Below are 24964 nucleotides of genomic sequence, written 5' to 3' on the forward strand. Positions count from 1 at the left end.
TGTTTGAGCAGGAAGTGATGTCATAATCTACCTTCAGTCCAACACATGAATGAAAACCATTTCAGGTTCTGTAGCTCTTTCATTTTAATCATAGGTTTACAGCCACGTCTGGTCAGAACTTTTCATCTGGGTTTTAATGAACTGGAGGATCTACTAGAAGACTGAACTAGTAGATCACAGATCAGAATTAGTGATCTAATGTTCCTTATATTGTGATGGTGGTAAAAACCATGAAATGCATCCAGTGGTGGGATCAACTCTGCTAGTGCGCTAATCATAGATAATTTATTTTGTTTACTTTTAAAACATTTAGAAGTTTAGTGAACTTTCAGCTGAATAAAGTTCAACGTCTGTGTTGAAGTTTTGCCCATCAACTGTTAAAAAAATGTCAGTTTATATTCATGCTCTTATTTTGAAGTGGCAGACTGTTTATGCTGCAGCAAGCTACATTTACTCTGTACCCAGAATGCATTGCTTATAGTTCAAACAGCTATAAAACTGAAGCTTAATTTAACGCGTTAGCATTAGCTTCCACTAAGTAGCAGTTATAGTGCTTTAGCGTTAGCAGTCCGTCAAACTGGTTCTGATTCTTATCCCCATTAAGTCCAGCAGATGTTTCTGTGACCTGATGTTGTTGCCTGTCTGCAGGCGGCCTGTACATCGACAGTGCCTACTACCAGCCGCAGACCATCGCCACGCCCATCATCATCCATCTGGGCCCTCAGGACCTGTTCTGACCTCCAGCTCCAGACAGGAACCAGAATCCAGACCCGAAGCCCAGTTTGATCTTAAATCCTCTCAAACTGTCTGTTTCCACATGACAACCAGCAGCAGCAACACTGACAGCAAAATGGAGGACGATGGCGGCGGCGTCGGGCAGCACAGGTCCAGTTCTGGTTCCTGAGGAAAACGCAAAGCAATACTCTGGCTGCCTTCAGGGGCCCCAAACGACTCGGAGTGAAACTCAAGCAGCCCAGAAACTCTGTGGAAATATTTACTGTGTTTCAGTATAAACTCAGCAGCAGCTGAACATATTTATTAACATATTTATGAATGTAAATACAGTCATGGCTGTAACTTTGTATTCAACACATATTTGCATATCGCTGTCTCAGATGATGATGGTATTTAATCCTGTATTAAACATTCCTGTATCTCAGCGGCACCTTTGGTCTGAGCTGGAGGATTTAAAAACTTCAATCATTTGTTGTTTTGCTTGGAATCATCTGGGATCAGATCCGGAAAACCCAGAAAGACAGGAGACATTTTAAGGAACAGAGGAAGTTCAGGGTTTTCACGTTATCTTCTTCATTTTAAGAAACATTATCCTTTGCACAACCTGCTGCAGGAAAGTCCCAGAAGAGACTCCGCCATCTTTATTAGTCTACAGACACACAGCAGGCAAATTCAACCCAAACCAGATTTTTGAGTTTTTCATGCAGTCTAAACGGACCTGTTCCAATCTTTTCAAGTCATTTTTTGAGGGGGAGGAAAATGACAAAGGCCATTATTTTAGGAATTTTTGGACCAGCAGTAAAACAAACAGCAGGATTTTGTTTTAAAGGGGCAGTGTTGCGTGTTTTCTATTTTAGAGCGCAATAAAGTAACTGTTAATTCAATTGTTTTAAAAATGCTACATATGTGAAATATGACTTGGAAGAAATTTTGCCTCCTGATTTAATGTCTTGAAATTGGACGTCTGTTTCTTTCTGAAGCTCCGCCTTCAGGAAGTCACAACATGGCTCCTCTATTGACTAACATTTTTACCAGCATTTTACTGAGCAGCAGCTCCTAGAATGAGCTCAGCAGTTCCACCAGGTGTTTGCTAATTGCTGCTGGCTAGTCTGAAGGAGCTGAGTGGAGGCTGCTCTGTGAGCTGGAGGCTCAGAGGAGGAGCAGAGCCTCGAAGGCGGAGCTAGGTCCACCCAGGAGTTTTGCACAGCTGAATGGTTGACATAGAGATTAAGCGATTTCTGCATGAAAGAATCAAAGCAACACTCCAGGTTTGTTTTTTGTGAATAACAAACCTGCAAGCTGAAAAAAGTTGATTTTACATAACCCTGCCTCTTTAAATGTTGATATTTGGATGTTTTCCACCAGAAGCCGAACTTTCCACTGATGTTCCAGAATCACGTTTTCTAGTGAAATCAACACTTTGATCTAGCAGGCAGTTTGAGCTGAAGCCCTTTGGTTCTGTTGAGCAGATGGTTTCTCATGCAGCCCAACAGAGACTTTCTGCACACACTCCTCCATTCTGCCGTTTACACCTCATGGGGAAACTTTGACCCCTCCTGACCTCTGCTGACCTCAGAGCGCAGCTCCGCGTCATTCCTGACACCGAGCTGACAGCTGCTCTTCGGCCCGCTGCTCGTTTCTGCCAGGCTGCAGCGCCGGATGGAGCCTCCAGATCCTCCCGGTATTTTTAGCGGCGGGACGCGGAGCCAGAAGGTGTTGGATTACGCGACGTGGGCGCATGGCGGCAGTTTGTCACGCTGTAAGCGGTCCGGTTCACCGTGGGGAAGCTCTGCGGTTTAATCACCTTGTTAGTCCAAAGTAAACCATCCTGACAGCAGATCAGGAGCAGGACGAGGACCGAACCGGCCTCTAAACACTTCATCTGCATTTTTATTAGATTTAATGTGTTTATAGATGTGCGCTTATATAACAAACAAGCATTAAAATACCCTGAAATATAAGGAAAAGTGTTGAAGCTACTGAAGGTTTCATGGATCTGGAGTTTGTCAGTTTCTCTCAAACGAGTTCATTAACTGGTGTAGTAATCGATTAATCGTTAACTGAAACCTCTAAAACGGCCATTTGCAGAAAGAACAACAAACTCACTAATTAAGACAAAATAGATTTTATCTTTTCAGATTCATGAAAACTTTTGCCTGCATTTATCCAAAACTCCTCAGGTGACAGTTTTAGCTTCACCTGGTTTAAATTCTGTAAGAAAAAAAAAACTCGGCTCATTTTTGGCTGTAGATGATTCATTAAGTGGTTAAATGAAAGATCTGCACAAAGTAGCTTTTTTAAAAAAAATCTGATTAATCAATTGTCAGACCTGAATCACTGAAATCAGCAGATTAATAAACAAAATTAAAGTTTTCTATGTTTGATCTAAAATATGAAACCTAATAAAGCTTCATTACACGTTGAAAATATAGCATAATGTCAGTAGCACAGAGTTTTTCTGTTTTTTTTGTTGTTGTAAAGTCTCAAAGATCTTTTAATCCGTAAATGTGGTGACAGCTCCCTCTGCTGGTCAACTTTAATATCAAACTTTCTTTTGAACGGAAAAGAAGAAGAAAGATTTTAAATGACAAAACATTCACAATGAGATACGATCTATTTCTCGGTAAATCTATTTCATTTCATTATGTAAAAATTAGAACGGAAATACGATAAACAAGAATTTAAAACAGTTATAACCTGGACAAAAGAATATTATAGAGATGTTAGGAAATGAAATATAAATGAAAGAGGGATGAACAGAAAAGGATAAATAAGAGAAAAAATATTTTTCAGCTTTTTGTTGACAAAAAAAAAATATTTAGGACAATTCAGCAGGTTTCCACTTTGGCCACTAGATGGCAGCAAAGCTGTGAGTTTGACCGGACATCATCTGAAGTTTCTCTTCCTGCTCAGAAACTGATTCTTCCTGAACTTCAGTATATTATTTTAAAGCAGAAATTTCAGGCTTCAAATATGTCACTTCATGTGTTTTGAGTCTGTATAATATGAGTTTCTGTAACGAGGGAGAGAAATATTGGACTTTTCATGATATTCCAAGTGTAAATCTGATTCAGATCTGATTGAGGTCTGATTGAGGTCTGTGAAGGCGGCGCTGCAGAGATGTGGCCGTCCTCCAGAAACTGATCCTCGGATCAGTTCCAAGTGAAAACAGCTTTATTAACCTGACAGCTGCTGCTGCCAAGGATCCACAACAATCTCATCTGTCCAGATCCACAGAGGGAAAGTCGGTTCATATGAACTGTGAAGAAACCCTGAAAGCTCCGGATGTTGAGCTGGTTCTGGTTCCGTGACGATGCAGCTGCTAACTAGAACTGGATTTAATTAGACTCTGCATCAGCAGACTGTCGTTCCTGGAGGCTCTCTGGATCCATCTCTGGTAAAACTGTGACTTTGTTCTGAATTCTCACATTTCAGGAATACTTTGTGATTTGATGCTTTTCCTTTCAGAATCATCCGGTGGTTCCTGGAAAGCCGCCATGTTTGAGAAACAGGCGTCTGATTGGAGAAGCACAGACTTCATGAGCAGAGGAGCAAACTCACGTTGGGCGACGGCTTCCCTACAAACTGCAAATCAAACAACATTCAGATGCTTTAAATGCCTCAGAGACTCACATTCAGTTCAGTTTCCCTAACATGGTTGTTGAACGTCGACTCGCCTCAGGTCAGATTAGAACTGAGGCAGCAGCAGGTCGGCTGATAACATGAGAATCAGACAAATTCAACTTCTTCAGCCTGATTCTCTGATGTTTCTCACAAATTCAAAATGTCTGAATCCTTTTCTGAAACAACATCAACATGGTTTTACTGCCTGATTGTTACTTTTCCTGAACTGAAGCTGAACTTGGATCATGATCTGTTCCTGAGCAGCAGCTCACCTGGACGGTGGGATTGGAATCAATCAATCAATCAATCGATCACCAAGTGGTTTGTGATCAATATAGCAAGTAATAAAAAAATCTACATTTTTCAGTTCTTTAAGGAAAAAAATGTTTGTGTTTCCAAACTCTGTGTTTTATTTTTAATTTTTTCAAATTTTTTCAGCTGTATGTACATTTTGGAAAGGGAAAAATATATTGCAAAATTTCTTGCAATTATTTCTAATCTAATTTCTAAAGTTTGTGATTTTGGAAAAAAAAATAAAATCCTGGAGGAAAATTGATTTATTACAGTAGAATACTTCAAGCTTTTATTTCTTATAATGTTAATTATCATGGTTTGCAGATGAAACCTGAGCTTCAGTGTCTCCTCAGTGACGCTGGATGAATCCGACTCCCGTAAGACGAACATCCGTCTGGTTTCTCTGTTTCTGTTGGACGATTCGCTGCAGGCATCCCAACACGTTTTCAGGAAGCTGTAACATCCATCACCGTTTTTATCTTCATGCCAGCAGATCTCTGGCGCCTCCAACACTAAAATGTGATAAAAACACAAAGTTTTAATCTAAAATAATAATAATAAATCTCTTTGCGTCTCCCTCCCTCCCCTCCTGCTGCTCTCGGTTCTGGCCCAAATTTGGCGCTGTCGGCCTCTGAAAAGGCATTTCCTCCTGACTGCCAGCCGCTGTGGCAGCATCTTGAGTTTCCCACAGGAAAATAAAAACATAAACTTTGACATGTTTTTAGATGAAGGGATCAGGGCCCCCTGGGATCCTCTGGTGCTGAACCAACTCTGCCTGACGGGGAAATGAAAACATGAAATGACAAAGTGAAAACACACAGCAGTCAGCAACTCATCACACACTTTGACGAGTTTCATCACCGAAACCACAATAAATATGTTGTTTAATGTTTCATTTAAAGAAATCAGTGTTTCAGCTGTTTTTCAGTTTTTTGGAAGTTTGTTCTAGATTTGTGGTGCATAGAAGCTGAATGCTGCTTCTCCATGTTCTGATTCTGGTTCTGGATGCAGAATAGAACCAGAACCAGAACCAGAGGTCTGAAAGATCCAACAGCAGCAGATCTTTAATCCATTCAGTGATTTATAAACTATCAGCAGTAGTTGAAGGATTATTCTCTCACTGAAACTGGGTGATGTAGAACTGGGTGGTGTAGAACTAGGTGATGTAGAACTGGTTGGTGTAGAGCTGGGTGCTGTAGAACTGGATGGTGTAGAACTGGGTGGTGTAGAGCTGGGTGATGTAGAACTGGGTGATGTAGAACTGGGTGGTGTAGAACTGGGTGGTGTAGAACTGGATGGTGTAGAACTGGATGGTGTAGAACTGGGTGGTGTAGAACTGGATGGTGTAGAACTGGGCGGTGTAGAACTGGATGGTGTAGAACTGGGTGATGTAGAGCTGGGTGATGTAGAACTGGATGGTGTAGAGTCGGGTGATGTAGAACTGGATGGTGTAGAACTGGGTGATGTAGAACTGGGTGATGTAGAACTGGGTGATGTAGAACTGGATGGTGTAGAGTCGGGTGATGTAGAACTGGGTGGTGTAGAACTGGGTGATGTAGAACTGGGTGATGTAGAGCTGGGTGATGTAGAACTGGGTGATGTAGAACTGGGTGATGTAGAACTGGATGGTGTAGAACTGGATGGTGTAGAACTGGGTGATGTAGAACTGGGTGGTGTAGAGCCGGGTGGTGTAGAACTGGGTGGTGTGGTGTAGAGCTGGGTGGTGTAGAACTGGGTGGTGTAGAACTGGGTGGTGTAGAACCGGGTCATGTAGAACTGGGTGACGTAGAACTGGGTGGTATAGAGCCGGGTGGTGTAGAACTGGGTGATGTAGAAATGGGTGGTGTAGAACCGGGTCATGTAGAACTGGGTGATGTAGAACTGGGTGGTATAGAGCCGGGTGGTGTAGAACTGGGTGATGTAGAACTGGGTGGTGTAGAATTGGGTCATGTAGAACTGGGTGATGTAAAACTTTGTGATGTAGAACCGGGTCATGTAGAACTGGGTGGCGTAGAACTGGGTGATGTAGAACTGGGTGACGTAGAACTGGGTGGTATAGAGCCGGGTGGTGTAGAACTGGGTGATGTAGAAATGGGTGGTGTAGAACCGGGTCATGTAGAACTGGGTGATGTAGAACTGGGTGGTATAGAGCCGGGTGGTGTAGAACTGGGTGATGTAGAACTGGGTGGCGTAGAACTGGGTGATGTAGAACTGGGTGATGTAGAACTGGGTGGTGTAGAACTGGGTGGTGTAGAACTGGGTGGTGTAGAACTGGATGGTGTAGAGCCGGGTGGTGTAGAACTGGGTGATGTAGAACTGGGTGATGTAGAACTGGGTGGTGTAGAACTGGGTGATGTAGAACTGGGTGGTGTAGAACTGGGTGATGTAGAACTGGGTGATGTAGAACTGGGTGGTGTAGAACTGGGTGATGTAGAACTGGGTGGTGTAGAACTGGGTGGTGTAGAGCTGGGTGATGTAGAACTGGGTGGTGTAGAACTGGGTGATGTAGAACTGGGTGATGTAGAACTGGGTGGTGTAGAACTGGGTGGTGTAGAACTGGATGGTGTAGATCTGGGTGGTGTAGAGCTGGGTGATGTAGAACTGGGTGGTGTAGAACTGGGTGGTGTAGAACTTTGTGGTGTAGAACTGGGTGGTGTAGAACTGGGTGGTGTAGAACTGGGTGGTGTAGAACTGGGTGATGTAGAACTGGGTGGTGTAGAACTGGATGGCGTCTCTAACTTCCTGGTTCTAGTCAGAACTCCAGCAGCAGCTTCAGCTGCAGCTGGAGTTCTGGTTTGTTAGTCAGACCTGCTGCAGTAATTAATGCCACTAAAGATAAACGTCTAGATGAGTTTTTCTAGATTTTTAGTCCTTTAATCCTGAAAATGTTCTTCAGATGACAGGAGGTCGACTCTGTGGCCAATCAGATCGGAGACGCTCCAAAAGCAGGAAGTGATCTCCAGTGATTTCCAGTTTAAAGAGAAAACAAAAACAAATCCGTGACATTAGTTCGGCCCATGACGGCGTCTCATGATGAATTTTGGGTTTTTGTTGTGACTGAAGCCACAGAAACAAACCGACCGTCTGTTTCCCTCATCACTTCGTTCGCTGTATTTCCTCTGATGAACAGATTCCTTTAACTCTTCAGCAGAAACTCGGCAGCATCATGTGAGGCGGTGGGAACGATCGCCATGAAACAACAGTCATGTGACCCGAAGGAAACACTGGAGCGAATCAACACTGTAAAAAACATTTTGTTTGACGTTCTCCTAAAAGCTTGAACTGACATCAGCAAGTTTAAAGAAAAAGTAAATGTATCTAAACTTATTTAGCAGAACGGAGGCTGAACTGGTTTGGGAAAGTAAAATCAACAGAAACACTTTTATTTTTCTCTTATTTAAATATTTGACCTGTTAGTGAACTGAGCTTCATGTCTCCCTGCTGGGTGATCCGTCAGCAGAAACATCTCAATCAGAGACACTAAGCACCACTTTCATCCAGAAGATGAGTTTATTACGAAGATGTTCATCATAATTCTCTCCATCAGTCATCATGTTGGAGTGTTTTGTTGTGCTCTTCACACAGACCCAGACACAAACTCCTCCTCTGTTCCTGCAGAGTGAGACGGAGAACAGGCTCAAGGGGAGGAGAGCAGCAGAGCGAACAGGAGGAACTGATTTCATCTGAGTTTTAAAACTGTTCACTGCCGTCTGAACTGATGGTTCAAAATCAAACTGAGCCAAAGAAAATCAGCATGAATTCAACTTTTTAATAATAAAAAACCTTAATAAATTTATTTTTTAAAAAGTGCCAGAAAACCAAAGTCAAATTCCTCTTTTGAGTCACAATGTCACCAATAAAACTAATTCTGATCATTTTTCACATTAATAAATGAACTCAGCATTTGAAAACTGCTGTAACATGAAATATTAATAAAAATCAGGAAGGATTCAAATCTTTCCCTCAGCTCTCTAGAGACTCTGGCTTTTGTTCTGTACATGAAAAATGATGTATAAAGAATAATTAATAAATCACAGGTTTGATATTCTGTCATAACCAGATCATCTTTTCTATTGATCTTCATGTTAATAATAATACGACCTCCATATAACTGATTATTCCTCATTTAGACAATTTATTTCCATTAACAGAAAGTTTTTCCTTCTGCCTGGAAACCCAACTAGACACATCTGTCATTTTTTTAAAGAATAAAATTAGTGAAGTGCATCTATTAATGAGCCACGTTTCTAAAAAATTAATTAGAAAAAACACAAGAAATGTCTTTGAAGCTAAATGCAATAATCCAGTTTGATTTTTTCAACATAAAAATAAAACAAATAAATCCAGAAACATCAACAAACAGAACATTCAAGTTTTAATCACACATTAATTACAACAAACTTCAGGAAAATGTTCAGACCTCATGCTGAGAACCAAACAGCTCAGAGATTAAAGCCCTTAGTCTGGATTATTAATCTGGTATAAACTGTGGTTGTTGTAGGATTATTGCACGAAAAGATGACAGGAATGTAAAAACTGTACATTTCATGAGTTCTGTGTTGCTCCAGCATATGGAAACATTTCAATAATTCATTTTCACAACAGGCAGATTAAATGGATTCTGTCTGTTTTTCTGAGGAAACAGAAACTTTTTGCTCCTAAAAGCTGGACGTGTTTGGATCCATCAGTTCAGGAGACACAGAACCGGGTCGGCTCTGAGCCTCCGTGGAGCTCTGAGCAGCTTTTCCCACCAAAACGGATCCAAACAGGCTGAACGGCGCCGAGTTTCAGCCGTTAGAAAACACAAAGAGGAGCACATTTCTGACAAAACAGCTGAAAGTTTTAGATTAATCTCAGAAATTTTTTTGAAAAAACTTGTTAAATTCTGAGTTTGTAAAGTAGAAAATTTGCCAGAAAAGCCTTTGAGATTAATGTAATTAATTTCTAAGGGTTTTTTCTGGAAATCTGTTTGGTGGAAATGTCCTCCTCCTATTCAGTGGCTTTAATACAACATAAAAGGTTTTCTGCATATATAAATAAATAAGACGAATAAATATTAGGTAATAGAGCAAAGAAAAAAGAAGTTTAGATATTAAATTAATTTGTATTTTCAACAAATAGTCAGACAGAAAATTCTGAGTGCAACTTCTGAAAAATAATCAGGTTTTTTTTTTTTTGACACAGTGAACAGAAAAATTCCTGACTGGAAAAAATACAAAATAAATTAAACTGAATTAGTAGAATGAGAAAAACAGTCAGGTGTCATAAGAACAGAACCAGGTGGTTTAGTTTCAGACAAAAACCAGGAAATAACACAAAAAAGAACCAAACAGAACCGAAACAAACAGATCCGAACCAAACCGATCAGAACCGATCAGAACCGAATAGAACCGACCAGAACAGAACCGAACAGAACCGAAACAAACAGAACCGAACCAAACAGAACCGAAACAAACAGATCCGAACCAAACCGATCAGAACCGATCAGAACCGATCAGAACCGACCCGAACAGAACAGAACCGAACAGAACCGAAACAAACAGATCCGAACCAAACCGATCAGAACAGAACCGAACAGAACCGAAACAAACAGATCCGAACCAAACCGATCAGAACAGAACCGAACAGATCCGAACCAAACAGATCAGAACCGATCAGAACCAAATAGAACTGACCCGACTCGAACAGAACAGAACCGAACAGAACAGAACCGAACAGAACAGAACCGAACAGAACGGTCCAACACGTCAACTGTAGGACAAGCTCTGAGTTTTCAGACTCAGAGTTTTGTCCCGTTCAGAGTTTTTCATTAAACCCAGAACAAAACTTAGTCAGTTCATGTTGTAAACGTTGGAGCACTGACTGCTGCTGGATGACGCTGCAGCTCTTCCTGTTGCTCATTTTAAAAAACCTGCTGAGTTTTTATGAACAGGAACACATGGACTAAACAACTTTAACTATTTTCTGTTTTTCACATCTGCTTGTTTTTTTTTTTAACTTCTGAATGAGTTAGAAAGAAACAACCTGCAACATTTTTTTAAAAAGTTTTACAATATTTACCTTTAAATCATCATATTTAGACCCAAAGGAAGAAAACTATTTTTTTCTGTTTTCTTAAAAATAATTAATTGTGCTCTGAATGTAAAAAAGAAGCACATCCATAAAGTTTTCTACGAAATGAGATTTTAAAATTATTTCAGATTTTTCTGAACACTTAATGTTTTTCTTTCCCTTCGATCGGCTGCAGAGTCAAAAACAATAACTGAGGAAAATCTATTTTCAACAAGCTTCCAAAGGCTGAATCCAATTAACTTTAATGTCGTTTCTGCAGCAATAAATCATGAAACGAGTCGCTTCAGTTCACTTCCAACAAGGAGACGTTCTGTTACAACCACTGCTTTAAAAACGACGAATAAATCTAATCACTCCTTCCTTCCTGACAGGATTCAGCTTCTGCCTCTTCAGCACATCAAGAAAATACTGATAGCATCATTTTTCAGAAGACATTATATTTTATTTAAACCATTTTTAATTTTAGCTTTTCCATTAAAACTAAAAAATTGTTTGAGTTTTTTCTGCTTTTCAGCATTTCTCTCACAAATGAGACGCAGTTCATGCAAACCGAAGCTTTTTACAGAGAAACTCAGGAAAGTTCAAGTTTAAATATTTAAAGCTCTTTAAACGTGACAAAACTGGAAGATTTTTATGGAAAACTCACAAAAACAAATAAACCAGAAGATTTTCAAATCAACTCGTCCTGTTAATCCACAATAATAAAATAATTGTGTCTCAGATTAATGAAAATAGACGAAGCTTCACCTTTAAAACAGCTTGTAGGTTTAAATTTCTCTCACATAATAAAAACCTTCAATAAAAGCCTTTAATAAAAACCTTTAAATGAAAACATTTAGTAAAAACCTTTAATAAAAACATTCACTTTTCAGTTTATTTCTGCTTTTTTTTCCTCCACTCTGAGCAAAAACTTCAACATCAGAAGCAGAAACTCAGAAATGCATGTTTAATTGTTTAAACATGAATTTTCTTATGATTATCTGATGATGTATAAAATATTTTCATGATTTTCTGCGTTAATAAACCGTTTCAGGCTCAAAAATGAAACGTCGGTCAGATTTCCGTACTAAGCTTTAATAAGTGAAGGTTTTAATCTCATTTCTGTAGTTTAACTTCAAGTTAAAGAAAACCCAGAGAAAATATCAGAATCTGATAAAAAGAATCAAAGAAGCTGCTGCCCTTCCCCCACCTGTTGCTACAAACTGTTAGCCGTGGGGCTAATGGATCTAAACTGGTTTTGTTGTTTGGAAGAAACAAACTTTGTTGTTTGGTTTCATTTCTTGGAGCCACTCATGATATTAAACCTCGAAGTACAAGAAATATGTTATTACAATATTCATATTATTTTTTAACAAATCAGTTTTTTACAGTGTAAATATGATATTTTGCTGTTGGGCCTCAGATGGAAACATCTTGACCTCCAGGAGGTCAAACAGACGCAGACCTCGGTTACTGCGGCGCCTGAAGCTTCAAGATTTAAGTTCCAACATCAGAACATTCTGTTCTGACATTCTGTTCTGAACATTGTCGCATTTTGGCTAAATTTGGAATTTTGGATTTTACAAATTTCCTAAATTCTAACGTTTTAAAACTGATTTTTAAGTGTTTAAATGGACTAGCACCCATGCCATTAAGCGATTGCATACAGACATTGAAGGGCAGTAGCAGATCCACCAGAGCAGCCTTGGAGGGAAATTGTAAGGTTCCCTTTCGAAGAACCACTTTTGCTCAAAGTGCTCAGTCTGTGAGAGGATCTGCAGCTTTAACTCACTTCCTGTTCACTTGCAACCATTTCAGTACGTTCAAAAATCAAACAAAACTCTGGTTATGTCAAAAACAGACCTGTACTCATTCTTAATTTTTAATTTTTTTTTTTTTTTTACACCTCTCTGAATATATTATGTTGTGTTGTTTCAAATTATTTCACTTCAATTTTTAGAGTTTTTATTTTTAGGGAAAAAAAAGCCCATCTAGGGACAAGTGCTGCGAATTAGCTGCTGCTGCTGCACCATGATGCTAACATGGGATGATGTTTCATTCAGTTTGTCTGTCAATGTGTGTCTGTCCCTATCAAATACACTTTGAAAAAAAAAAAAAAAACATGATCAATTATCACGTTTACACAATATAAATGTTACAACGTGAAAAGTTTGATATGAGGTGATACAGATTTATGTTGTAATAAAATGATATGATACAAATCTGAAAAATGTATTTCTGGAATAAAAATGTTAGTTCTAAAGTTATATCTCTGTTTTTATTGACTCTTCCATTTATTTCTGGCTGTAAAAACTCGGAGCTTCTGGAGGAGCAGCAGCTTTTCTTTTTTTCTTTTAGGAAACGATGTTTTAAATTTGAAAAGTTTCAGGAAGTTAAAGTGTGAGCGTTAAAATGCAGCCGGATCGACACGTCGGTCAGTTTCTGCCCGTTTCTCCTGCAGTCGGTTCAGAAACAGCAGAAAACCGAAACATTCAGCGCAATAAATGAAGCTGCTGCTCATCAAGTTAAACTGGATCAGAGGAAAACCTGAGAATTTCGGCTGGTTTTTAATCTAAATTTAATCTCAAAAGCTGAAACTGAAGTTAATCCAGGAACTTCAAAATATCAGAAACTGATTTCAGATCAAACATTAAATATTCAACACTTTTTGTTTTGTAGCAAAATAACTAGTTAGATACATTATTACAGCCACAATAGTCAAAATTTGAGTAATATATAATCTTATTTAGCCACAACAGTAATAATTCTTCCATTGTTTTGTTTTAAAATGTTTTAGCACATAGTTTAGTTTTAAATATTATTTTTAAAACCTAGAAAAGATACAAGTTACTGTCAGACTCTCCATAATGCTGAGAGAATATCACATCAAACCTTTAATATGAAAAAAAGATTAAAAACCTCGGATCATGACCAGGCCTGATATGAATCAGAGATCAGGATCCATTTTCTGCATTTAGTCAAAACCAGTAAAACATTTTCTGCTTCAAACAGCAGCAAACAGAAACGGCTCAGACTGGAGATCTGCTGATGAAACGATCCAGGATCAAACCTCCCCAAATAAATAAATAAACTGTCTGCCTCCTTATTGGGCGTTCAGCAGACTACAGGAGGAAAAGCGCCGCCGGTCAGAGAGCCGAGCTGATTCATAAATCAACATTTTCTATGAATCCAGGCTGAACAAACACGGCCGGCTTCAGAAGAGGAGCCTGTTAGAAAACACACCGTTTCCTCAGATCAGGTCCGAAGGAGATTTTCACACAGATCCTGAACATCTGGAGTCGCTTTCACTCCACACCTACATCCGTCCTGAAACCATCAATCATCCCATCAGTTCATCACAGCTTTGGAAAATCTGGATTTTTATCCACCAATGGACTCCTGGAGTTTCCATATCTGAGGGCGGCCATCTTGTTGTGTTTTACAGCTTCTGCTTGTTTGGACTTTTAATTCAGGTTAACTAACAAAATATAACGGTCAGACTAAAAAAACAGATCTTTTATAAAAATAAAGTCATGACAATAAAGCTCAATTATTGCCAAAAATAAACTCACAATATCAATAGAAGGTTGAAATATTAGAATGAAATAGTAAGGTTATAAAAATCCAACATAAAAAAATAAGAAATTAATTATCCACGTTTTCTTCTTTACCATTTCACCAGAAACACAGAAAAATGAGGCAATAAACTGTTTATCTTTTTTGCATTTGCTGGATCTGACTGAGCAGTTTGAACTATAATTTCCTTTTATGCGTCTTTTTGCATTTTTTAAGTGTTTATTAGATTCTCTGAATTCACACATCGACTGTTTTCATGCAGTTTGGCGTCAAACTTTGTTTCCAGCAGGCATCAGCAGAGACGCCTCTCTGTTGGACCAAAAGGCGCCAAACAGACGCTTCTAAACCACATCAGCCAATCCGCGGCTGCAGAGCGTCAGACGTGGCATCGCGTGTCGGTGCGCAGGCTCCCGGTGGGCGGAGCCTTCCTGCCGTCTGCGCAGGCGAGGCAGGAAGGCAGCAGCGGCTGGAGCAGACTGCCCAGGCCTTTTCGGAAGACGCTGTTGGAGAGGCTGTAGATGAGGCAGTTGCAGAAGCTGTTGCTAATTGCCAGCCACGTGGTGAGAAACGACGCCACCATGTGGCGGTACAGCCCTGCGCTCTCCAGCAGGAAGTAGAGGATGTAGGGCATCCAGAGCACGTAGAAGACGCTGGTGATGCGGAACAGCACCATGGCGTAGCGCTTGTCGGTGCAGCCGTCGCAGCGCTCGCCCCCGGTGGGCGTGGCCTGCGCGCCGAAGCGGGCGTGGCGCTGGCTGATCTCCCGGGTGTGCTGCCGGCAGATCCGGAAGATGCTCCCGTACGTGAAGCAGACGGTGAGCGCCGCCGGCGCGTACAGCAGCGCCACGATGAAGGTGCTGAACGTCGGGTTGGTCCGCCACGACTCGGCGCACCACTGAAACACGTCGCCGTGGTAACCGGGCTTCCCCCAGCCCAGGAAGGACGGCAGGAAGACGAGGGCGGAGTAAACCCAGATGAGGACGATGCACGCCCGCAACCGGCATGGCGTCACCAACGTGGCGTAGGACAGCGGGCGGGTGATGGCGATGTAGCGGTCCACGCTGATGCACGCCAGCGACGCCATGGAGACGCTCTTCAGCACAGAAACGGCGTAGCCAAAGGCTTTGCAGGCGAGCTGCTGGTTGAGGCCCGGGAGGCAGCGCAGCAGCGACAGAGACGGCACCAGGCAGCTGACGCCCACCAGCAGGTCGGCGCACGCCATGGTCTGGATGAAGTGTCCGGTGCTGTGCTGGTGCAGCAGCGGCGCGCAGTGGAAGACGAAGATCACCAGCAGGTTCCCGGCGATGATGAGCACAGCGAGGAAGAGGATGATGGCCGCCTCCAGCAGGCAGGTGTCCAGGCTGGGGGAGTAACCCACCGCTCCCAGCAGGCAGAACAAAGGAGAGCCGCTCTGGTTCGGACTGGAGGAGGAGTTCATGTTGGGTCGGGTTCAGCGCCACGCGGCGGTCACCCCATCTTTAAACTCCGTTCCTTTAAACCCTCAACATGTTTCTCTGGTTTGCTGCTCAGGAAACAAAGTCAGGTCATTGTCCTTCAGTCAGCAGGTCCCCCCCCTCAGCGGCTGACCGGCCGGCCGGCCGCGCAGCAGCAGCTGCAGCAGCTGCCCTCAGACGCAGGCATAATGCAGCCGGACTGCGCTGCTGCTGCAGGCGGGGAAACAATAAGGAGGAAGATGCTGCAGAGCACCTCGTCTTCCTCTCATCCCCCCGCGCTCAGCCCCCAACCCTGAGGTGAGGCTCGCTGCACAGCCGTACAGACGCCGCCACCTTCCTTCATCTGCTGCCGGGAAACGGAAACACTCCAAACACGTTGAGCTTTTCCTCAAACCGACTCTGGACAAAACAAAGACGGCCGGCGTTCCGGCTGCAGGGTCTCGGCATGGAGGGAGAGCAGCAGCTGCCTCTGCTGGATGAACCCACAATGCCTCTCTCCTCTCCTCCCCCTGCTTCATATCTCCCTCCTCTTTCCCTCCTCCCTCCTTCCTCACAGACATTTCCCTCCTCCTCTCTCCATGGTTCCCAGCTTTCTTAGAGAAATGCTTCTGTGTTAAAGGTAATGAACATGTTAGGACGGATCAGTTGGCTCTGAAATGTCATTACATTTGTCTTAGATAATGAGATTTTGGTCTCAGTTCTGCATTTTCATCTGTTTTATGACTGTCACTTTAAGTCCTGCTGTTGGCCACGCCCCCAAAATCAATGTTTATACTCCCATGTGAAAAAGGCTGCAAACAAATGCATAATTACATAACCGTACTGGTTTGAAAAGCAGAAGTGGAGCCTCCTGCACAACCAATAAAAATGCAGCAAATGGTTTCTGGATCACAAGTCAACAACAGAACACTTTTCTTTTCCAGCAGCCATTGTACTGCGGTAAAACCAGCTGACTAAACGTGCTGGCGCTCTCTTTGGGTTGCTAGGCAACATGCAGTGCCAGCTGATTTGTGATGTTACATTCTGGAGGTTTTTAAATGGCTCTTTTTCCTGACTTTAGCCAAACTAACTTCAAGACGATGGAAGGTTTCAGACGCTCAGCCTGCAGTCTGACGTCGACACTGTGGGTATGAAAGAGGAGAAACACGAGGAGCATCACGACCTGCAACAAACTGAGACAAACGGTTTCCATAACAACATGTCAACAATGAAGCTGCTTCACACAAGACGTTTCTGTCCTGGTTGACAGAGAGTTCAAGGGTCACCAGTCAGATGTTTGGCTGTTTTTTAAGTTGGATGTTATGCTTTTTGTTTCTCCTTTGTTCTTCCAGGTTAAAGGTCATTGATGCCACATCTGCTCAGCTTTACGTGGATCAGCAGCGATGTGGTTAATGATCAGACATCAGGATGGTTTCACCTCCACCAGATCCTCTGCAGCATGGAGGTGGACAGGAGGATCACCGTGTGACTGGATCATGTGAGGCTCAGCCTGCTGCTGACCTGAGGCTCAGAACCGCAGCACAGAATCACACACACACACACACACACACACACACACACACACACACACACACACACACACACACACACACACACACACACACACACATTAAACCAGCAGCGTTAAAACGTTTATGAGCAAATCAACACGCAGCAAAGACTCAACACTCCAGCTGAACATGAAACGCACACAGAGCTCGCTCTGTTTCCTAAACCACTAAAAAGAAAGAAAGGAAAGTTTTCATAGAAGCTGAGATCTCTTCTTCAGATTCTGTGTGGCAACAGAACAAACCTGGTCGGAAAACCTCCAAAGCAAACAGACTCAGCAGCAACATAAAGAAACCCATCATCCTCCCTGAAACCTTTCATTTGAAACAAGATTATTAAAATAACCCCGGTGGCTGAAACAGATCCTCTGACTGCAGATGATCCCCGTCCATCCACACTTTTCAGATATTTCAAAAACAGATCTTTGCAAAATGATATGAGCCTCAAGAAAAATAACCAACATGTTCATCCAAAAAACATTAGATTAACCCAAATCACTCAACTCTAAAATGATATGTAGATATTTGCCAACTTTCTTTCTGCTCCTGTTTAAATCTGAGCTTGAGATGTTCAGGATGACTGAAGTTCAGTAACAGCAGCTCTGGGTTGAGCTCTGGCTGTGTGTTAAAAATGTCCAGAGGCGCCGAGGTCAACCATTAACTGGAAACTCCAACCCAGTGTCTCTGCCCACAGAGACCAGAGGAACATCAACATGGAGAAAGAGAGGCGACCATCTAAGAACCAGATCCAGGAAAGAATCAGACCAGGTGACCACATCATCCTCTGTGAAGAGGTTAAAGGGCGCGAGGCCTCAGGCAGTCAGGGCTGCCAGGGACACCAGCTTAAAAGTTGGACATCACCAAAAAAGATCTGGGAATGTTGAAGAAACCAGTTGCTGACCCTAAAAGACTGAAATATTTTACTATTTGAGTCTTTTAGGATAAAAAACAGAAGTAGGATCCTGAAGATGCTCTGGTGGACTTCAGTCAGATAAACCCAGGATGCAAATGTCATGTGGAAAGAGGCAATGGAGGAAATCCATCAGCGAAAGTGTTGGGAAGCCAAGCAGACATGGTGGTAGAACAAAGAACTGCAAGTTTACAGGGTCTGGAGGAAGAGCAGGTTCTGCCAAGTCCTGGATCAAAACCACATCCTGACATCTGTAGGTGTTGAGCACCATGAAGAGCTGCCACTACCAGAACCTACATGACCAACTGGATCCACCAGCAGGAGCAAACACCATTTATAGTCTTTTCCACTCAAGATATCAGACCCATTACACAAACCAAGGGAGATGAGGAGGAGACTGAGGCTGACCGGGGATTCTCTACAGGTGGTCTACGTATTTCGCCATCATCAGCAATGCTGAGTTTCCTCACCGTTTCATCATTTCCTGCCACCAATCCTGGGATCTGTGCTGCAGAAATCCACAGCTGAAGTGAACCAGGCCAAAATGGAGAACAGCAAACCTGCAGTTCCAGGCGACATTCCTGCTGATCTGTGGAAGATGTTGGGAGATCGCAGCTCTACCTTCTTACTGTGTCTTTAACCAGATTGTTTCCAGGAACAAACTTCCCCAAACAAACAGTTTGGAAAGGCAAAGGGAACGTCACAGAGTGCTCCAGATACCAGCTGGTAGGACTCCTGAGTCACAGCTCACGCCTCCCTGCTGAGGGAGAAACATCCAGAATCAGGCGAGATGCTCCACATTCCTCCAGACCACCAGGGGGAGCCTTGGGTATGTAATGTTACCTGTGTAAATATGCAGCTGTTCTATAATGTAAAATACTTTAAAACACACATTTTCTGTCTTCTGAACATCCTTTTAAATCATGACATTCTGTTTGATTTGGTCGACTCCCCCTAGTGGTCTGGAGGACTTCTGCTTTGTGGATCAAGTTTGCAGCATTTCATATGTTATTGATATTTGCAGGATTTTATTTTTGGTTCCTGTTTGCATCACTCATCTGTTTGCAGGATGTTTGCTGTGTGGACAAACCATCACACAGGAGAGTAAAGGATCAGCTCTTTACTCCACATTTTAGTGAAAAACAAAAGGAAGCAGGATAACTTTAAGTGTTTCACAGGGTTTGAACTGTTTCACGTGTAACTTCCTGCTCTGTGCAGCAGAAAAGAATCAGACATGTTGGTTTGACTTCCTGTCTGCTGCAGAGACACTAACTGGCTGCATCGTCCTGCAGCGCTGAGCTTCAGCTGACGGTTTGTTCAGCCATTTATTAGTTGTGCAGACATGAACCAACTCTTAATTGACTGTGGCACCAGGACACCCCCTCTCCCCACCACCATGTGAACATGTGCTTAAAGTTTATTCAATTCCTCCGGGAGCTCCTTCAGGTCAACTGTTACTGTGGAGCTAAAAACAGAAAAGAGGAAAACCCAGAAGAATTTATGCATGAAAGAAAGAAACTGTGACATTTTATAACACAGTCAGTGAGTTATAAAATGTCCTGACTGGAAGAAACCAGATTTTACTGATTTTAACTTCAAACTGAACCTGGAGATGTTGGTATCCAACATAAACGTGGTTCCAAGATCTTTTAAATGATTCTTCAAAAACAAGCCTGGTGGTTAACGCAGAGTGAAGAGTCTCTGGCTGTCAGACGCTCCAGTTACTGTCTGTAACGTCTCTACACTTATTGGCACCACTGACGCCCTCTGGTGGCCAGTCTGGAAACTCCAGTCTCCTTTCTTTTCTTTAGCCATTTTCAGCACAATCAGCTCGTTTTGTCTGTGAAGAAATGATTTAAAATATTTATTTTAACTTAAATATTTGAATATTTATTCTGCTGTCAGTCTCAATGTAAAGGTGGAAATAATCATATCAGCAGATCTGAATAAATTTGCAGAATAAACACTTAACAAAAAAGTGTTTTCAGTATAAAGATGTTTGTTCAGTTTAAATAAAAATAGAGACATTTCTGGGAGTTTTTTTTCCATTCTAACAATAAAATAATAGAATCACATAAACAGCTTCCAGGATCTTTGTCTGATTCAAAGAGAAGAAACCACTGAGTTTAATTTAAATATGAATTAGAGAAACATGATTATTGAATCAACAGAATAACTGTTGTTATAACCGAGTTTCTCTTCGATCTCTCCAGTGGGTTAAACTTTGTTCTCAAACCTGATTTAAATGAAAACAAACAGGAAAGATCCTCATTTTATCAGAGCTTATTTACACCAAAAAGGCAATAATTTTAGACTTTATTCAGTTCATCAGTTCATGGATTCATCATGGTGTTAATGAATAAATCCAGAGTGAAAATAGGAATAAGAATGAATGAATGAGCTGCTCCTTCACAGCTTGCAGATCAGAAACGTCTCCATCACCAGCTGCTTGTCTCAGCAGCCATTTTCTGAATTATTGCAGCAGAAGAGCAGAGATGTAAATAAAAAATGTGTGAAGGAAAAGGTTTTATCCTGAAGTATAAAATAATCCTGTTCATATTAGTTCATCATCTTCCTGCAGGTTTTGTGTCACTGACAGTGAAAAACATGTTTGATCTTAAATACTATAGTGATTTATTCAGTGACAGGAGAAACGAAAGGTGTGGATGAGGTTTTAATTAAACTCTGCGAAGTGCAAACAAGAGAAAAAAACTGATAATTGAAGTGGGAACAAATCCTGATGAATTCAGATGGAACAGCAGATTTTCAGACTGAATGAAAGACACAAAAAAGGTTTTTTTTACCATTTAATTCATCCAAATACAGTCAAACTTGTCTGAAACTCTGTGCACCATTTTCTACACCAAAGGTCACAAATGATTTTTTACCTGTACTATAAGAGCTGTAAAATAAAATAACATGAGTTTGTGTTTGTTTCCAGATACAACAGGTGAAAAAAAAGACTAAGACGATGCTGGTTCTGATCTTTGTGGATCAGAACCAGCAGAGCTGAGCAGGTAATAATGACAGAAAACTGAAATACAGAATATTAGGAAGTAAAAACCTAAAACAGAAAACCAAGATGGCTGAACAAACCTGGACTACAAAGAATAATGTCAGATGTTTATAACACATGGATGTAATAAACAGGAAGTGGAGGCTGGAAATGATCTTCAAGGAAAATGGAGGAAGGTTTTCAGAAAAGTGTTGCTATGAGTTGTTAATGTTCTGTCATATAAACTACTGGTGATGTTTCCTTCAGTCCTGACAATCAGAACTGTAAACAGAAACTAATCAGTCTGGTGAGTCAAATCTTCACTACATCAGAACTTATTCAGTAAATATGTTTCCATCTCCACTTCAGAGTAAAACCTCATTTCTGGAAAAACCAAAAACTGCCTCAGAGTAAAAACTTGTTTTATTAATTTGAGAAACTTCTTTCAATTTTACAGTTTAATATTATGTGAATAAATTGTGTATTGATGAATAAAAAACCAATCATTGAATCAATGACCTGAAAACAGAGAGAAACTGAATCTGAATATTAAACTTCATTTTTCCTGCTAACATGAATCATTACAATAATTAAAAACAACAAAGACAAGAAAACAAAGTTAAGAATCTGAGCTCTTTATGAAATTATGTAGTTTTTACAAAATGGTTAGAAAAAGAAAATTGAAAAAAATAATAGAATGTGAAAAAATGTCCAATTATGGTGAGAAAGCTTATTGAATGAAGATTTATGATCAAATATTTTATCCAGTTTGAAAAACATTTTCCTCAATATTTTCTACATTTTCTCCTATATTAAAAACTGAAATCAAAACATTAAAAAATTAACATGTTTTTATACAAACTTCACAAAATTAACATCAGATCCATTAAGTGATGTTTTAATTTTGAATGTAGTTTCTTAGTAACACATTTAGATTCTTATTTTCAAAAAGTTTAAAAATCTTCAATAATCAAAGATGATTATTAAGAATTTCATAATAATATTGTTCAGACTGCAAATAAAAACTGAACTAAAAGTGTAAAATATTTCAGAAATTAAAAATACAAAACTTTGAACTTTAAACAGAAATCTCAGTTTGACAGATTTTGATCTCAGATGTTTTGGCATCAGCAGCTTCAAAAACAAAAAAATAAGCAAATAGTTTCTCAGTGAAAGTGTCTCTGTGAGTGTAGATGTGACTCTTGTCTTCAGAGTCGTAGAAGGAAACCTCCCCTCTGTCATAGTCCAGCTGGACTCTGATCCTCTGGAGACTCTGATTCACTGACAGAGTTTTACCAGAACCATTAGTGTATTTTCCATCACGATGCCATAAACACCAGATTCCATATTCTGGTGAAGCATATATCTCTCCCTTCCTGTCAACAGACTCTTTAACCAAACCAACCTCCCAGTGAGGATGATCTCCCACCTCCACCTCCCAGCTGTGTTTCCCTGAGCTGAAGCCCTCAGAACCAAACACATTGGGGTATTTAGTGTTTCTCTCTGGATTATCAGGAAGTTGCTGCCATGTGTCTCCATATCTCACTCTGGTCAGATCATCAGACAGGTAGAGCCACCCACTCGCTGTGTTTGGGTCCAGAATGACGGGGCTGAACTTCACCTGGTCCTTCATCTTCTCCCAGACTCTGAAGGACAGGTTGCCCAGGTGTTTGGCCACATCTATCAGAGCTCCTGAGACCAGCTGTGGATCTGGCAGTGACCTCTGACCTCTGGCTCTGCTCTGAGTGGCTTTATAGCTGCTGAGGAACGACACGTTGTCTTTCTGCAGCTCTTCTTCCACAGCAGAGATGCTGTCTGACAGAGAGGAGATCTGCTCCTCAATCCTCTTCATCTCTCCCATGATAGTCTTCCTCTTCTGCTCCTCTTCCTCCCTCAGAGCTGCCAGTCTGGACTCCTCTTCCTCTCTCAGGAACTGGTGGAGCTTGTTGAACTCTGCTCTGATCTGTCTCTCTGTGGACAGCAGCTGCTTTGTAGAGTGTTGAACCACATCATCGTATGTTTTCTCCACTTGTTTGTGTTTGTTCCTCTTGTCCTGCAGAGACTTTAAGTCCGATTCCAGCTGCTCCTTCAGATCTCTGACTGCTTGTTCAACAGGAACCACTTTGTGACTCTGGTGGAGAGAAAACTCACAGACAGGACACACAGCTCTCTGCTCGTCTTCACAGAACAGTTTAGGAACTTCTTGGTGTTTCCTGCAGACCATCAGCTGCTTTGCTCCTGTTTCTGTCTCTGATGATCCAGGTTTCTGTTTTCCAGTGAAAGAATCAGCCAGTTCCTTCAGAGAGAAGTTAACATGTGGATCATCCTTAGAAGATCTTCTTTTACAGATGGGACAGTTCTTGTTTCCAGTTTGTTCCCAGAATTTCTGCAGGCAGCTTGAACAGAAGCTGTGGTTGCAGCTCAGAGACACAGGATCTCTGAACGTCTCTGAACAAACATGGCAGCTCAGGAAACTTTCAAACAGAGCTGTGTTTTCAGCCATTTTGGACTGAAATCCTCCAGAACCAGAACTCACCAGGTCAAAGTTTCTGCAGGTTTTCCTTTAGATTCCAGTAAACATTCATGTTTCAGCTCAGATCTCCTCCCTGTAATGGCGTCTCAGCTCCGTTCAGCTCAGGTAAAATACTTTCATTTTCCTCTCAGTGACGTTTCCAGTCAAACAGGTTGTTGTGTATCTCTTCCTGGTGAACTCTGAGCTTCTTTTACTGCAGTTTAACTTCCTTGTTCAGTTACATCTAAATAATCAAATTGTTTTTAATCTAAAGCTCCAGAAGGAGCACAAATCATTTCCTGAAACAATAAATCCAGAGATTAGCTCTTCAGTTGTTACTCCTCTCGAGTTAAATCAAAGCTTAACGCAGTTCTTGGTTTTCAACAGCCATTTATTGTGGACACGTCTTTCAAAGTCCCCAAAAAATGCCGTCAGAACTACAAAAAAGGTAACACAAACCTAAATCAGTTCACAATAAATGGCATATTTACATAAATAAAAGACACAAATAAACAAAACTGTACCTCATTAGCCGCATTGACTCCAGAGGAATAAAGCTTAACTTCTTACAGCTCCTTCAGCTTGAATGACCATGTGGCTCTAAGTGCGCCAGCCAAAGCTTCCCTGGTCCGCGGAACAAAACAAACGTTCCCCCTCCACATTTGAATGTACACTTAACATAAATTCAATAAAAATTACCTCACATTTAAACTTAATGTACTACATTAAATAAAAATCTAACTACTGCCATCTTAAACTAAACAACAACAAACAATAAAGAAATAAACCAGATGGAGTTGTTTTGACAGCAGCTACACTCCCACCAAATCACTTGTGATTTTTATTTTTTAAACTTATGAGTGGGTCTATTCTGCTTCTAACAATGTGACAGTCTTGTGAATAGGTCTGTCTAAGTGTATTTGTTTGGTGAGTCGTTTTCCATGGCAATCTAATGTGGAGTCACTGATCAATAACTGCACCTTGCGCACACATCCATCTTCACTTGGATAAACTGCTGTGACCTTAGCAAGTTTCCAGTTGTTTCTTGGTGCCGTCTCATCTTTGATGATGACTATGTCATTGACTTTCGCATTCCTCCTTGTTTTCTGCCATTTTTGTCTTTGCTGTAGGCCCAACAAATATTCTTTTCTCCATCTGTGCCAGAACTCATTGGCTAGGTATTGAACTCTACGCCATCTCTTGCGAAGGTACAAGTCCTGCCGTACAAAGTCTCCTGGAGGTGGCAGTATCACAGATGTCTTCATT

General features: G+C 41.2%; 3 protein-coding genes and 1 long non-coding RNA gene across 5 annotated transcripts in view; 1 reads left to right on the plus strand and 3 right to left on the minus strand.

The window, feature by feature from the left end:
- The window catches only part of LOC103470702 (spermatid perinuclear RNA-binding protein-like), a 41645-nt gene extending 40445 nt beyond the window's left edge, over nucleotides 1-1200 (plus strand). For both annotated transcript variants that reach the window (XM_081610970.1, XM_008419327.3), the window contains one exon: nucleotides 649-1200. In XM_081610970.1, coding sequence (XP_081467096.1) covers nucleotides 649-737 — 89 coding nt within the window. In that variant the 3' untranslated portion in view covers nucleotides 738-1200. The remainder of the gene's footprint in view (nucleotides 1-648) is intronic.
- Nucleotides 1-24964, minus strand: part of LOC145552894 (uncharacterized) — a 262036-nt gene that overhangs the window by 221286 nt on the left and 15786 nt on the right. The gene's annotated exons all lie outside the window — the stretch shown is intronic.
- On the minus strand, nucleotides 12738-19272 carry LOC103470701 (putative G-protein coupled receptor 21). Its single transcript, XM_008419326.3, has one exon. It carries the CDS (start codon nucleotides 15716-15718, stop codon nucleotides 14657-14659), a length of 1062 nt encoding a protein of 353 aa, XP_008417548.1. The 5' UTR covers nucleotides 15719-19272; the 3' UTR covers nucleotides 12738-14656.
- On the minus strand, nucleotides 22213-23910 carry LOC103470700 (zinc-binding protein A33-like). The gene has a single exon (XM_008419324.2). It carries the CDS (start codon nucleotides 23687-23689, stop codon nucleotides 22265-22267), a length of 1425 nt encoding a protein of 474 aa, XP_008417546.2. The 5' UTR covers nucleotides 23690-23910; the 3' UTR covers nucleotides 22213-22264.

This window comes from Poecilia reticulata, chromosome 9 (genome assembly GCF_904066995.2).
Source record: "Poecilia reticulata chromosome 9, P_reticulata-male-v2, whole genome shotgun sequence".
Classification (NCBI taxonomy): domain Eukaryota; kingdom Metazoa; phylum Chordata; class Actinopteri; order Cyprinodontiformes; family Poeciliidae; genus Poecilia; species Poecilia reticulata.

Bases quoted from the DNA above. Each gene is read 5' to 3' on its own strand.
- LOC103470701 (XM_008419326.3), bottom strand. From the start codon at position 15,718: ATGAACTCCTCCTCCAGTCCGAACCAGAGCGGCTCTCCTTTGTTCTGC.
- LOC103470700 (XM_008419324.2), bottom strand. From the start codon at position 23,689: ATGGCTGAAAACACAGCTCTGTTTGAAAGTTTCCTGAGCTGCCATGTT.